The sequence below is a fragment of the Laccaria bicolor genome, genomic scaffold, assembly GCF_000143565.1.
Source record: "Laccaria bicolor S238N-H82 LACBIscaffold_6 genomic scaffold, whole genome shotgun sequence".
NCBI classification, from domain to species: Eukaryota; Fungi; Basidiomycota; class Agaricomycetes; order Agaricales; family Hydnangiaceae; genus Laccaria; species Laccaria bicolor.
In genome coordinates, this window is record NW_001889877.1 from 1,078,159 (window position 1) to 1,090,478 (window position 12,320).

Consider the following 12,320-nt stretch of genomic DNA (forward strand, 5'->3'; position numbering starts at 1 on the left):
AGACTATAACCTCTTTTGCCGTGATTCATTGGAAGGCTATGAAAGCGACCTGACGTGCCAAGACCAAGCCAAGACTTTTACTTTCAGTGCTCACCCCACACTCACCCTCCCTCACTGATGTTATTTCAGCGTTGTTTCTATCACGAGATAAGGATCGAACAAGTTCAGACTCACAACGAAGATATCACGAATCATGGACGAATAAGACGGGGCTATGGTTTTCTGTGGTCAGAGGATTCCATGCTAATAGTCACACCAGCTTCCATATTCCTTGCGGTCGCTCGCCAGTGCAATGTGGTGTTGGCGACGTCAAGTTTACTTTTCGTGAAAACGTCGTGGTGGTTGATGCATGCTGATGATCATCGATCAGGGTTTAGAGTAGGCCATGCATGTTAGCTCTACACAACCCGAACAATTTTTTATCTCCGTCTGCCGGAATCTCCGCAGTCAGGGGCTTCGCCAACGGACAAGCTTTGGGAACGGAGCTGCACATCACGTTTGAATAACTGCTGCCCTACTTCGTCTCGTTCTCCTGTCGCACCCGCACTCCGACTTGTTGTTGATGTTGTTCGCGGTGGGTGACGACGCCCAAGCTCCACCAGTCATCTAGCTTCGGGATCACTCTACAGCTTTCCTCGGGCCAACGAACATCTCCTCGTATTGTAGGGACAGGACTACACATTAACGACACGCGCGGATACGAGAATGAAACCTTCTGCTCCGCGATTTCGCGCCTATCACGGAAACACAGCTGTCGGCGTAGGCAGATCAAGACCTTTGCTTCCAAGCTTTGATGATATAGTCTAGTCCAATGTGGAGAGCCCACGACATTGTCTGTTTGGTCCCGGTCATACTTAGCCTCAGGTTCTATTCTTACCCGTATACCGGCGAAAGACTACCTTCGGATTACCCTGCTCGTGGTGGCGACTGAGACTCCAGAGAACTATGCTGGAGTGCCTTCAGAAGTCGAGATAGCCTTGCTACTTGGACGCAGATGCAGCATTACTGTCGTTGAATGTCTCAGCGATTTTGCACCAATGTTCATCCAGAACGACAACAGGTTAGGAGGTCAATCTATGCAATGTTTTTCGTTGTTCACGGCGCGTCGAACTTCGTCTTCTGGTGGCTATGCCAATCATCTGCAACCATACCTTGCAGTCTGCGACACGCTGTTATCTGCTTTGGTCCAATGGTCCCAAGTTGCTCAAAGTATCTTCGTATGACGGTATACGTGGAGCTGGCACTCAGCTCTTACTTAGCATTCGGAAGACCATCCCCTCTCTGGCAAGTAATGGCGCACTGCAATATTGCTTTGTCTTCAATCATGTACTTTTCGCATTTACCTGACGTGTGTATATCAATCTCATTGCATCGATTTCTACCACTGATCTGCAGAGGGTATGCATGCCGCTAACAATAACATGGCAAAGGTATAATAACAACGTAATGTTTCGGCCCAGTTGGTTCTTATTTCCTTCTCAGTGATGCTTTACCTTCTTCGCAACGCCCTTTGCCGCAGCTTTGATACCAGCACCTGCACCAATCGGGACGTGCATAAGTTTCAATAAAGACGTACTCTTCCTCACTTACCGATGGGGTCCCCGATGATGTTCAGCGCTTTCATTCCTTTCTCGAGCTTACTCCCAAGGTTCGCGTGAATCGCGTTGGACGCTGCATCTGTGCCCTTTTGTACACCTTTTAAGGCCGCTGATAGTCCTGTCCCGATGCCAGGAATAAACCTAGCAACGGTACCCAGGACACCTGCAGCAGCCGATACGATTTTGAGCCCGAACTTGGCTATCTTGGCCCCAGTCGTTTTGATAAACTGGCCAACTTTTTGGAACCCTTTCTTTATCGCCTTGCCAGCTTTTTGGAAACCAGCTTTCGCTTTCTGACCAAATGTCTGGAATCCCTTCTTAATCGCAGCACCAGCCTTTTGGAAACCAGCTTTCGCTTTCTGACCAAATTTCTGGAATCCCGTCTTGATGGCTGCGCCGGCTTTTTGGAATCCAGACTTCACTTTCTGTCCGAACTTTTGGAATCCCTTTTTTATTGCCGCGCCGGCTTTTTGGAACCCTGACTTGATTTTCCGCCCAAGCTTTTGGAAGCCTTGCTTGATTTTCTGGTCAAGCAGAGATGGATGCCGTCGGTGTGCTCAAATTTTATCAGAGCGCGAAAAGCTCACCGTGAAGATGGAGGTGCGTCGATAAAGTTGTTCGGTGTGAGGTGCGGTATTGCGCTGCAGTGGGTTGTTAAAATTTGATTAGAACCATATCGCACACAGCCGCCCTTTGAAAAAGACCCACGGCATAAAGTTCGTCGTCCAACAGGTCGAGGTCCCGCTCGTCAAGCAGGTTATCTCGTCCTTCAAGCAAATCGAAATCGAGGAATCGTACATCTAAATCATGGTCGTAGCGTGCGGCGAAACTAAACATCGATGGTCAGAATATCTTCACATGGCGCGAAATCCACACGGGTATAACCTCTCGATGTTGCTCGATACACGTTCTGGTACTGGCGCGGATGATGCGAGGCCAGCGCATAGAAAGAAAAAAATAAGACAAACGAGACCGGCTCGAGGCATTATGTGCGGGACGACCAGCGTCTGGGCCAAGGAGGTGAGTGATGAAGGCCAGCTTACAGAAAATCAGCTGTGTTGCCCTATTTAAAGCCGCCCTAGATATTTTGATCCTTACCATCAGCGAAGTTGCGTCATAAGTTATAACCCTTATGGCAGCAATCTATGGTCGGAAATTCAGATGTCGGATCATCGATGCAGGTCGGATGTCCCAACGGAGCTAACCAGAAAGCTGGCGCTCTTTTACTATATGAAGTCTCTTTTTAGAGCACGTCGCAAATAACTTACTGCTCCCTCCCGCTAATAAAAAATGACCAAAAAAACGACTAAACGACAGGGTTTAAAGTTATGAAAGTCCTTGATTTCTAGTCCACTACAGCTCTACTCTTTATGCGACCAAATGACAAGGAATTTGCAAGTACTATGCTCACTGTGTGCTGAGGGCCCGGGGGGTTCGAATTCTCCTGGACAACCATTCGCCCCATATTAACACTCGCCATATACGCCAGTCCGAGTAAACATCCACGTCGCCAATATCAGGAAGGTGTGTATGTAATGTATATCCTCAGTTTAAATTTAGTTGTGCACCGCCCAAGCACCGCCTTGTTAATTGTCGCCTCGCTGATGCGCTGAGCCGCTGACAGATCAGCCGCACAGATAGCACCGAGACGTTTTCTCTTAGTGGATGTTTTATCTTGAACTTCCCAAGGCTACGAATGTCACGACCATATCATCGAAGTCGCATTTCCTCCAGAAACGTGAAGCACGCTACCAAAGTCATTATGGGGGACGAGAATGTTACATGGCTAGAACGTGCTATTTCTTGGTTTACTTGTGCTTTGCCTTCTTTGCTGCAGCACTGATACCAGCACCTATACCGTGTACAGTTTAGACTTCAGTCATATAAATTTGCAGGTAGGTACTCACCGATAGGGTCCTTGATGATGTTCAGCGCTTTCATTCCGTTATTAAGCTTCTTCCCAAGGTTTGCATGGATCGCGTTGGAGCCTGCATCAGCAGCAGCCGATGCACCTTTGAAGGCCGCCGATAGTCCTGGCCCGACGGCGGGAATAAACCTGGAAACAGTACTAAGAACACCCGCCGCGGCAGAAACAACTTTCAGCCCGAATTTGGCGATCTTGGCCCCAGTGTTCTTGACGAATGTGCCCACTTTCTTGACAGCTTTCTGGACGCCTTGCTTAATCGCTGTACCAGCTTTCTGGAAGCCGTGCTTGATAGCTGCACCAGCTTTGTGGAATGCCGCGTTGATTTTTTGAGTAACTTTCTGAGCAGAAAATGTGCTGATTCAGCACATTGGAAATCAAGTCAAGGGAAATGTCACTACATACCGAGCGGCGGTAAAGCGGAGCAGTATCAGAGGTGACAAATTCGCGCTATATTGAGGGTTTTCAGCGTCAGCTCAGTTCCAGAGCCCATGGAAAATAGGGCACCTTGTAGTAGGTGCCATCCCCTATGTCGAAGTCTCGCTCTCTGAGGAAAGAAAGTTCTCGGATTTCGGGGGCGTCGAAATCCAGGGATCGTGTAAGCAGATCACGATCGTAATCATCAGAGCGGGCAACGAAGCTTACAACAAATGGCGAGTCAACGTAAATTTCTGACCAGATGGCAATGGGGCGCACCTTTCAACGTCGCTTGAGGAATATTCTGGAAGAGGTGCCGATGCCGCGAGGGTGATACAAAGGAAGAAGAGAACAAGAGAAACGAGGCCAGCTCGAGACATTGCAAGTGGTGGACGACCGGCGTCTAAAAAGGGTAGGTATGTTGGGGAAGACCAGCTTACTTATGACAGCATTCGAGCCCGTCGTTTATAACGGTGATCCACGGTGATCTGACGGTGGCAATGGCAATGCAGGTCTACTTTGGGCTAAATCAATTATCACTCAGCAGTTTTGATGTCGTTTTGATGCGAAATCAAGCCGTAAAATATCTGTGGGTGTTGCCCCGGGTACGCGGTTGCGATTGTGCTGCAAACTGACTTGAACATATGGAAATGGGTTAGTTGAGCCATCCATGGGTTAGATAATAGATTGACGCTTATCGTTGAAGGCGACTTGAATCAGTTTCAATCGAACCCTGAGGGACAGTTGTCTCAAGACAATTCTACAGGCGTCGAGGGGAATCATGGTCATACTTAGCGGTACAAACGGTAATGAGGAAATACGCCCCAATGCTAGCTTTACTCCAACTCAAACTTGAAGTCCCCGCCGCCCTCAAAAATGGATGTTGAAATGAAGTTGACAGATCGCCCGCCAGTCTCTCATACTGATTGAGGCCTTGTTTCGTTTTCGCTTGTTGTCGTTCCGTTGTCGCACAGAGCATGCGTAAAACCAAGTGGCCTCATGCGAAGGAGGTGTAAGAGGTAGATATAAGGCCTAAGTTTGGTCGGAGTCAATTTCTATTTTGGTCCTTAGACCGATCGACGCTCCCGAATAGTCAAGTGCCGCCCGCTTCTGAGTTCGTGCAGTCGCCAGCTCACTGGCCCAACACCATGTTCGGGAGATCCAACGCTGAAGACGCCAGCGACGAGGTGCTCAATCCGTATGACACCGCACAACATGCAGAGAGAGAGGCTTTGCTACCGACTTCGAGAGAAACAGAGCCATCATCATTGCCACTGGAGAAGAAGCGGCCACGTCTGGCGGATGTCTGTTCGAAATCGCAGTTTAGTATACTGCACATCTCGGCAGCTTTCCTGACAGGCGTCATCGCCTGTGTCCTTTTTGACGCGGTCGTCTACCCCAGCTGCTTCACAGGTCGTCAAAATGCTTCTACCCATCGAATACAGCAGTCCAACCACGATGTTATTGCGACCGCCCTTGCTCCACCATATGTCGGTTCGACCGAAGTGCACCACTTCCCACCTACCAAGCCCACAAACGCTTACCCGTCGCAGTTCCCAACCAACGTGGGCTATGCCGGGGGAACACCAACCGGAGCGGAACCAGCAGTAATCGCGACTGCGCCTTCGTATCCTATACAGAAAGGTCAATGCAGTAATAAACTCATTACCCCCGAATCTTTTCAACCCGCGTTAAGCGGAGCGAAGAAACCAGAGGCTGGAGTGAAAGGGAAGAAGTCTAAGGCCTTTAATCTTCTGCGTTCTTGGGGGAACTTGTCCCCATGGTACAGCGTCGATAGGGGGACGTTTGGCCTTGACTCGGGTCCAGAGATTCCTGAAACGTGTCGAATTACTGGTTTACACTTCTTGCACAGACATGGTGCTAGATATCCAACGGCATGGGGTGAGTTCTGTGAAACTCGAACTTTTGAACATACCTTGACGTGTTACAGCGAGTTACGGCGGACCGGCTAAGTTCGCGACAAAAATTCACAAAAACCCAGAGAAATGGAATGCTTCTGGTGATTTAGATTTTCTAAACGACTGGTGTGTATCTCTCCTTTGCTTCTCCTAATATACTCACCCATTTTAGGACTTACAAGCTTGGTGAAGAACGTAGGTTACAAATCAGCCAGTTGACCGTGGAATTTGCTCACTTGCGTAGTCCTCACGCCCTTTGGGAGACAACAGCTATGTAAGTACTTTTCGGCTCAGGATACCGTTATCTCACACCCTTTAAATAGTCGATCTGGGAGTATCCTTGCGCATGAAATACGGATTCTTGCTGCAGGTACCTAACGAGCCCAACTTACACACTGCGTTGTTGACTGTTCACTGACAGAATTTCACGGAATCGGACACAATCCCTGTTTTCCGGACCGAATCTCAGTGCGTTACTCCTGCTGCCGATACTGAGGCGGCGTAAAGTCAGTGTTCAATGTTCGACTTTCAGAGACCGAATGCTTGCGTCAGCAATGAATTTTGCCATTGGTTTCTTTGGATATCCGTATGAGGGGCAATATCAGCAGAGTATTACCATAGAAGCCGATGGGGTAGGTTCAATCAAATCACCGTCCGTCTTTCAACTGACTTGAAATTGTAGTTCAACAACACCCTGGCACCGTATAAAACGTAAGTGATATCTATACGTGGCTTTCTTCTCGAACACGGTCCAACCTGCATCACTAGATGCCCCAATGCTAATGACGGGTCAAAGAGTGACCGTGGACGATGGTACCTTGAGCGTTGGGCAACTCTTTACCTCAGAGATGCGCGGAGGAGGCTAGTTACCCAGCTAGGAGGTTTTGATCTGACGATCGAAGATGTCTACACCATGCAGCAAATGTGCGCCTACGAGGTACGATTTGTTGCTTCGTTATATGTGGCCTCTATCAAATGAAACATCGTTCTACACAAGACGGTCGCATTGGGATACTCCAAGTTCTGCGAGTTGTTCACAGAAGAGGAGTGGGAGGGATTCAACTATGGGTAAGTCTATCGTCACCTTTGTGAGATCCTTTCCTGATCCACATACGACTAGGCTCGATCTTACATTCTGGTATAATTCGGCCTTCGGGTCGCCAACAGCTCGTGTACAAGGCATTGGATATATCCAAGAACTAGTCTCTCGTTTGACACACACGCCCATCGCGACTCACAACTCATCCACAAATGGAACATTAAATGATAACCCTGTTACATTCCCCCTTGGGCAGAGCCTCTACGTTGATGCGACTCATGAGGTCGTCGTCATGAACAGTACGTTTTAACGTTACATCACGGCAGAAAATGTGCTGATAAGCGAACTATAGTCTTAACCGCTCTCAACTTGACTTCACTCGCCAAGACTGGACCTTTACCATATACCCATATCCCAAAGCACCGCTCGTTCCGGGTAGCGGATATAGCTCCTTTTGCAACGAACGTCCAGTTCCAGCGTGCGTTTCGCCATCTTCCATCTTGCCTTTCTGCTCACATAGCCCATCAGTTCTGGCGTGCACGTCCATTCCAGACCCACAAATCCGGATTATAGTTAATGACGGTGTCGTTCCTCTGACTGGCATCCGCGGATGCCCTGACCAGGATGACGGGATGTGTCCCGTGGATGTGTTCGTTGCTGCTCAGAAGGAGATTATACAGAAGACGGATTGGGTTTATGATTGTCATGGGAATTGGACGATACCTGAGGGTAGAAAGTGGGAGACGATTACTGGTGATTCGCCCAAGTCTAAGGCTCTTTGAGTAACTTGCGGTTTGAATGCTTTATTTATATATAACTACTTGCACTACAAAAGGTTTTGAGGTTTAGAGCTTTGTGGATTTTCTCCGTCGACGTCCTCTGTAATACACACAGCTATCTTTTTAAGTACAAGCAAACTTCCAATCAACACATTTAGATCTTGACGTAAACATTCAATTGCTCGTCATCCGTGGCTTTGCGAACGCTACCAATCCCCAGTTGCCTCGGAAAGCGTAATCGCACCGGCCAGTGGTCACGGAGCTCACAAAAGCACTTCAGCCAGCACTGCCGAACGACTTCGTCATGTGGTGATCAGGATCTCGGTTCACGAGGTCTGACTAGGATCCATCTACTACAAAAGGATGCCCAAGCCGGCCCAAGCCAGCAGTACAACTTCACAGCTACTAGTGATACGACCTCGACTTGGCGTCGAGCAACACGACTTCAATCTAGCTATCTCACTTCCAGAATGGGCCGAACTTGCTTGCTCGTCGTCTCTGCAACGGCGACGTTGGGCGTGTATGGGCTTTACAAAATTGCGGGAATAGTTTATAGGGAGTGGTTGTCGCCGCTGCGCGTTCTTCCTGGAACCAAGAGCCCCAGCTTTTTATATGGGGATCTGAAAGAGCTTTGGGAAGAGGTGTGTTGTTCTTCTTTCCTTGCATGTCATCTACTAACCACTTTACTTGACATTTTAGGAAGATACAGGGACGAGTGGCATATTAGTTGAGAAGTATGGAACCACCTTCAGATATAAGAGTTTACTTGGGGTGTGTCTTCTTTTTTTTTGTCGTCTGGTGTTGAATTAGGCTCAATGACGAGTTTTGATGTATAGATCAGCCGGCTGTATACTGCAGATACGAGAGCGTTAAATCACATCTTGATGAACTCTTACGATTACGAGAAACTGCCTGAGAGTAGGGCGGCGCTCACTAACATTCTTGGTGCCGGTACGTGTGCGAACTTGAGAGAGTTAAGGATAACCCTGACCTCTTTCCTAGGTCTTTTGGTCGTCGAGGGAGATAAACATAAGCAGCAGGTATGTGTGATGTTATAAAGCTTTGGACCATTGAATCCTGAAGGTCTGCCAATGAACAGCGCAAAATAATGGCGAGCATTCACCTATCTTTTGTACGAATTATCTCATTAAAGTAAATCATTAGAACCCTGCCTTTGGACCAGCTCAGATCCGGGAGCTGACCGACATTTTCGTTCGAAAGTCGATTCAGGTGCGTAAAAACTACTCTTTGTGTTGACCGATTATGTTCTGACGTATCAACTCAGCTGCGTGATCTTTGGGCTGAAGAGTGTACTAAACAAGGAGGCCAAGGCCGCATAGAGATATTATCCTGGTTGACTTGGACAACTCTTGATGTCATCGGTTTAGCAGGTACGAGTGCTTGTCTGTATTCGTGCATCACCCTTTATCAACTAATCTCCAGGTTTCAATTACAAATTCAATGCGCTGATGCGTGATTCGAAGGCAAACGAACTAAGCGAAGCTTTCAATACTATTTTCCAGGCCGGAACTTCCGTGAACGTGATGTTGATTCTAAGAGCCTTCATTCCAGCTTTAAGTTGGATCCTGGTAAGTCATCCAGTTCAATATTTGAAAAATTCTCCTCATCTAGGTCTACGCAGCCAGAAGCGGGGGACGTGGAAGCAAAGAAAGCGTCTTCGACCATGTCACGCATCGGGAAGGAGCTTCTATCCAATAGCAAGGCTGCCGTTTCGCAGCAGGAGTCGCTCGAAAAAGATACTTGGAAAACGAGGGACTTGTTGTCCCTCCTTGTGAGGGCGAATGTAGCCACTGATTTGACCGAGAGTCAGCGAATGCTGGATGAGGATGTTTTGGCTCGTGCGTACTACCGTTCTAATCTCCCGAATCTGGGAATAACACTGGTTTGGGCAATAGAGATACCGACATTCATAGTCGCGGGGCATGAGACAACAAGGTTTTTTTCTATCGCTTGTTTCACCGCTCAATATATTCAAGTCATTCTCTTAGCAACGCCACGACGTGGGCATTATTTGCGCTAAATTCGCAGAATCCAGACGCGCAGATCAAACTTCGAAACGAGCTCCTCACCGTATCAACTGACAACCCAACTATGGATGAGCTCAACGCTCTTCCATACCTCGATGCTGTTGTTCGCGAGACACTTCGCCTCCACGCGCCCGTGTCGATGACAAGCCGAGTAGCAATGAAGGATGACGTTCTTCCATTGGCAATTCCGTTCACTGACAGCAAAGGGGTGATCCATCATGAAATAAGGTCCGTTGGTTTTCATTTGGTGTTTATGCGCATTTATTGAGGGCGGTTTATGTAGAATAAGGAAAGGGGAACCCCTGCTCATCCCGATTTTGGCCCTTAACCGGGACAAGTCAATTTGGGGCGAGGATGCCCACGAGTTCAGGTGAGTTCGTAGTTTTTACACTTTAACGTGCTTCCTGACATCAGAACAGACCCGAACGATGGGAGTCCATTCCCGATGCAGCTTCGTCCATCCCAGGGGTCTGGGGCCACATGCTCACTTTCCTTGGTGGTCCACACTCCTGCATTGGGTACCGCTTCGCACTTGTCGAGTATGGTTCCCCTCACCCCCTACGCTTACTCAAACTGACTCAGATATCATAGGATGAAAGCACTTTTGTTCACGTTAATCCGTTCGTTCGAGTTTGAATTGGCCGTTCCTGCGAGTGATATTGGCAAGAAAGCCGGGATCGTTCACAGACCTATTCTCTTGTCGAACCCAGAAGGTGGCAGTCAAATGCCCTTGTTTGTGAAGGCGTACCAGCCTCCACTCGAAGAAGCTTGATTATCTTCTGCTTGCCTGGGTTTCCTGGTCAGTCTGTATTTCTTGGCGACTTTGTATTTAAATTATTTATTACCCCCCCTCGTTCATTACACTGTAACATTTCATTCATTGATTCAATTCGGACAAGGGTGTGACATCTGGACACTTCGTCCGAGATCTTGGTTTCGGACACCTTCCAAAGAGACGGTGACTTCATCCCGCAGCCAAAATGGAATCTTTATTTCCATATTTAGCATAACATCCTGCCAGTGGAATCGGACAAGCCATGTGATACAGGATGCTTGTGACATTTCTGACAATTTGAAGGAGCAGTGACGTCCGAAAAGGTACAGTACACCTGAAACTAGTCAAAAAGGGGACGTGCTTACGGTTTGACAGAGTCTATGAACGAGAGGAGTTGTTTGGTCAACCACGCAACATATTTAAGACAACTGGTCTGAGCCGCCACAATAACCGACCCTCACATCGCCTCCCACAACCTCTATGCTGACGAAGGAAGTCACCTTCCCCGTTACCCTGGCCAAATTCCCGTATCCTCGACGTATCAACCCCTTCTATGAAGAGGTTGGGCCTGAAACGGACGTCTGGGTTCAAAGCTTCAAGCCCTTCGACAAACCAGAAGTCATGCAGGCCTTCCTTCGCTGTGACTTTCGTGCGTCGTTCACGCATATGACGGCCTCCAATTGACTGACACCGGATGAAGCCTTGTTCACAGCTTTCAGCTATCCTAGCATGGACAGAGGTACTTACGTTCAATGCACTGCATGTCTCCGTCCCAATGCTAATGCATATATATGGGTTACAGATACTCTTCGCTTGGCCAGTGACATGTTAGACATCTTCTTTGTCTTCGACGAATACACCGATGTGGCCGACGACACGACGGCTCAGAAGCTTGCCGACATTCTGGTCGATGCTCTGCGCAACCCCGATAAGCCCCGTCCTGATGGAGAAAACGCCGTCGGAGAGATGGCGCGCAAGTAGTTTACCCATGAACTATCTTATCCGCACTCTAACGTGTTTCAAGTTTTTGGGGACGGATTCGCAGTGTTGCCTCCAACACCTACTTGAGGCGCGCTCTGCCTCTCTGGGAGAAGTATGCGCAGAGTGTCGTCCAGGAGGCCAAAGACCGGAATGCCGACTACATTCGCGACCTTGAGAGCTTTCATGAGCTACGCCGTAACACCGTTGGCGTATTCCCTTGCGCCGCGATGAACTATCTCCTCACTGAGATTCCTGACGAGGTTCTCGACCATCCTACGATGCAGCGCCTCACACTTCTCACTGTCGAATTGTTAATGTTTGAGAATGTAGGTCATATTTCTAAAAGATTACAATTAGACAAGGGAGCTAAACCAACCCACAAAGGACATGTTTTCTTTCCAGAAGGAGGATGCTGCTGATGAACCGCATAACATGCTCACGGTATATATGCACGCTCGCAAGGCCTCATTGCAAGAGGCCATTGACTGGTCGGCGGAGGAGATCAAGAAACGCGCTCATGAGTTCATAGAGCTTGAGAAACAGCGCTTTTGGAAGGACCCGGCGCTTGACCAAGCCGTGCAGGAATACATCCAAGGCCTCGGCGCACTGGTTAGAGGGCACACCTGCTGGGGTTTGGAAGGATATCGTTATTTTGGCAAGGACAACAACGTCAAGAAAAGCCGCACTCTCGTGTTGTCTGATATCAAGCAGAAATTCGTTTGCTGGGAGTCCGCTGGGGAACGCGTTTGAGATGTACTTGTTGGATTGGCTTTGACCAGTCGCAGGAAATCATTAAAAATGGTATTTATGTTCAACTACTTAGTCTCGTAAACAAGCCTC

The 12,320-nt window shown here is 48.4% G+C and overlaps 5 protein-coding genes across 5 annotated transcripts; 3 read left to right on the forward strand and 2 right to left on the reverse strand.

Moving 5' to 3' along the window:
• Positions 1 to 1,344: 1,344 nt before the first annotated feature.
• On the reverse strand, positions 1,345 to 2,639 carry LACBIDRAFT_384346 (uncharacterized protein). Its single transcript, XM_001878463.1, has 5 exons — positions 2,484 to 2,639; positions 2,307 to 2,427; positions 2,186 to 2,239; positions 1,591 to 2,122; positions 1,345 to 1,534 (listed from the first exon to the last, which is right to left on the reverse strand). Exons 1-5 carry the CDS (start codon positions 2,582 to 2,584, stop codon positions 1,479 to 1,481), a joined length of 864 nt encoding a protein of 287 aa, XP_001878498.1. The 5' UTR covers positions 2,585 to 2,639; the 3' UTR covers positions 1,345 to 1,478.
• Positions 2,640 to 3,307: 668 nt separating this feature from the next.
• LACBIDRAFT_293335 (uncharacterized protein) lies at positions 3,308 to 4,363 on the reverse strand. Its single transcript, XM_001878464.1, has 5 exons — positions 4,219 to 4,363; positions 4,030 to 4,162; positions 3,928 to 3,972; positions 3,506 to 3,863; positions 3,308 to 3,450 (listed from the first exon to the last, which is right to left on the reverse strand). The coding sequence occupies exons 1-5, from the start codon at positions 4,317 to 4,319 to the stop codon at positions 3,407 to 3,409; spliced, it is 681 nt and encodes a 226-aa protein (XP_001878499.1). The 5' UTR covers positions 4,320 to 4,363; the 3' UTR covers positions 3,308 to 3,406.
• A 1,066-nt stretch (positions 4,364 to 5,429) lies between these two features.
• On the forward strand, positions 5,430 to 7,628 carry LACBIDRAFT_157734 (phytase; the record flags this gene model as incomplete). Its single annotated transcript, XM_001878110.1, has 13 exons — positions 5,430 to 5,841; positions 5,891 to 5,984; positions 6,031 to 6,053; positions 6,103 to 6,132; positions 6,182 to 6,228; positions 6,280 to 6,326; positions 6,391 to 6,490; positions 6,541 to 6,569; positions 6,627 to 6,795; positions 6,856 to 6,926; positions 6,979 to 7,196; positions 7,250 to 7,367; positions 7,418 to 7,628. Coding segments are annotated over 13 exons (1,569 nt in total), but the record flags the coding sequence as incomplete, so codon positions are not given.
• A 518-nt stretch (positions 7,629 to 8,146) lies between these two features.
• On the forward strand, positions 8,147 to 10,496 carry LACBIDRAFT_315739 (uncharacterized protein; the record flags this gene model as incomplete). Its single annotated transcript, XM_001878111.1, has 14 exons — positions 8,147 to 8,317; positions 8,376 to 8,447; positions 8,513 to 8,627; positions 8,679 to 8,716; positions 8,776 to 8,787; positions 8,841 to 8,906; positions 8,962 to 9,067; positions 9,120 to 9,265; positions 9,319 to 9,535; positions 9,593 to 9,632; positions 9,686 to 9,952; positions 10,008 to 10,094; positions 10,144 to 10,263; positions 10,316 to 10,496. 14 exons carry the CDS (start codon positions 8,147 to 8,149, stop codon positions 10,494 to 10,496), a joined length of 1,638 nt encoding a protein of 545 aa, XP_001878146.1.
• A 483-nt stretch (positions 10,497 to 10,979) lies between these two features.
• On the forward strand, positions 10,980 to 11,567 carry LACBIDRAFT_315740 (uncharacterized protein; the record flags this gene model as incomplete). The annotated part of the gene is made up of 4 exons (XM_001878112.1): positions 10,980 to 11,148; positions 11,200 to 11,238; positions 11,302 to 11,472; positions 11,524 to 11,567. The coding sequence occupies 4 exons, from the start codon at positions 10,980 to 10,982 to the stop codon at positions 11,565 to 11,567; spliced, it is 423 nt and encodes a 140-aa protein (XP_001878147.1).
• Between the last annotated feature and the right edge of the window lie 753 nt (positions 11,568 to 12,320).

Excerpts from the sequence above, each read along its gene's own strand:
- LACBIDRAFT_384346 (XM_001878463.1), bottom strand. The coding sequence starts at position 2,584 with ATGCCTCGAGCCGGTCTCGTTTGTCTTATTTTTTTCTTTCTATGCGCT. Across the intron at positions 2,428-2,483 it reads GTATCGAGCAACATCGAGAG|TTTCGCCGCACGCTACGACC; the intron begins GTTATACCCGTG and ends ATCGATGTTTAG. Across the intron at positions 2,240-2,306 it reads TGGACGACGAACTTTATGCC|CGCAATACCGCACCTCACAC; the intron begins GTGGGTCTTTTT and ends AACCCACTGCAG.
- LACBIDRAFT_293335 (XM_001878464.1), bottom strand. The coding sequence starts at position 4,319 with ATGTCTCGAGCTGGCCTCGTTTCTCTTGTTCTCTTCTTCCTTTGTATC. Across the intron at positions 3,864-3,927 it reads CTCCGCTTTACCGCCGCTCG|AAAGTTACTCAAAAAATCAA; the intron begins GTATGTAGTGAC and ends TTTTCTGCTCAG. Across the intron at positions 3,451-3,505 it reads CATCATCAAGGACCCTATCG|GTGCTGGTATCAGTGCTGCA; the intron begins GTGAGTACCTAC and ends TACACGGTATAG.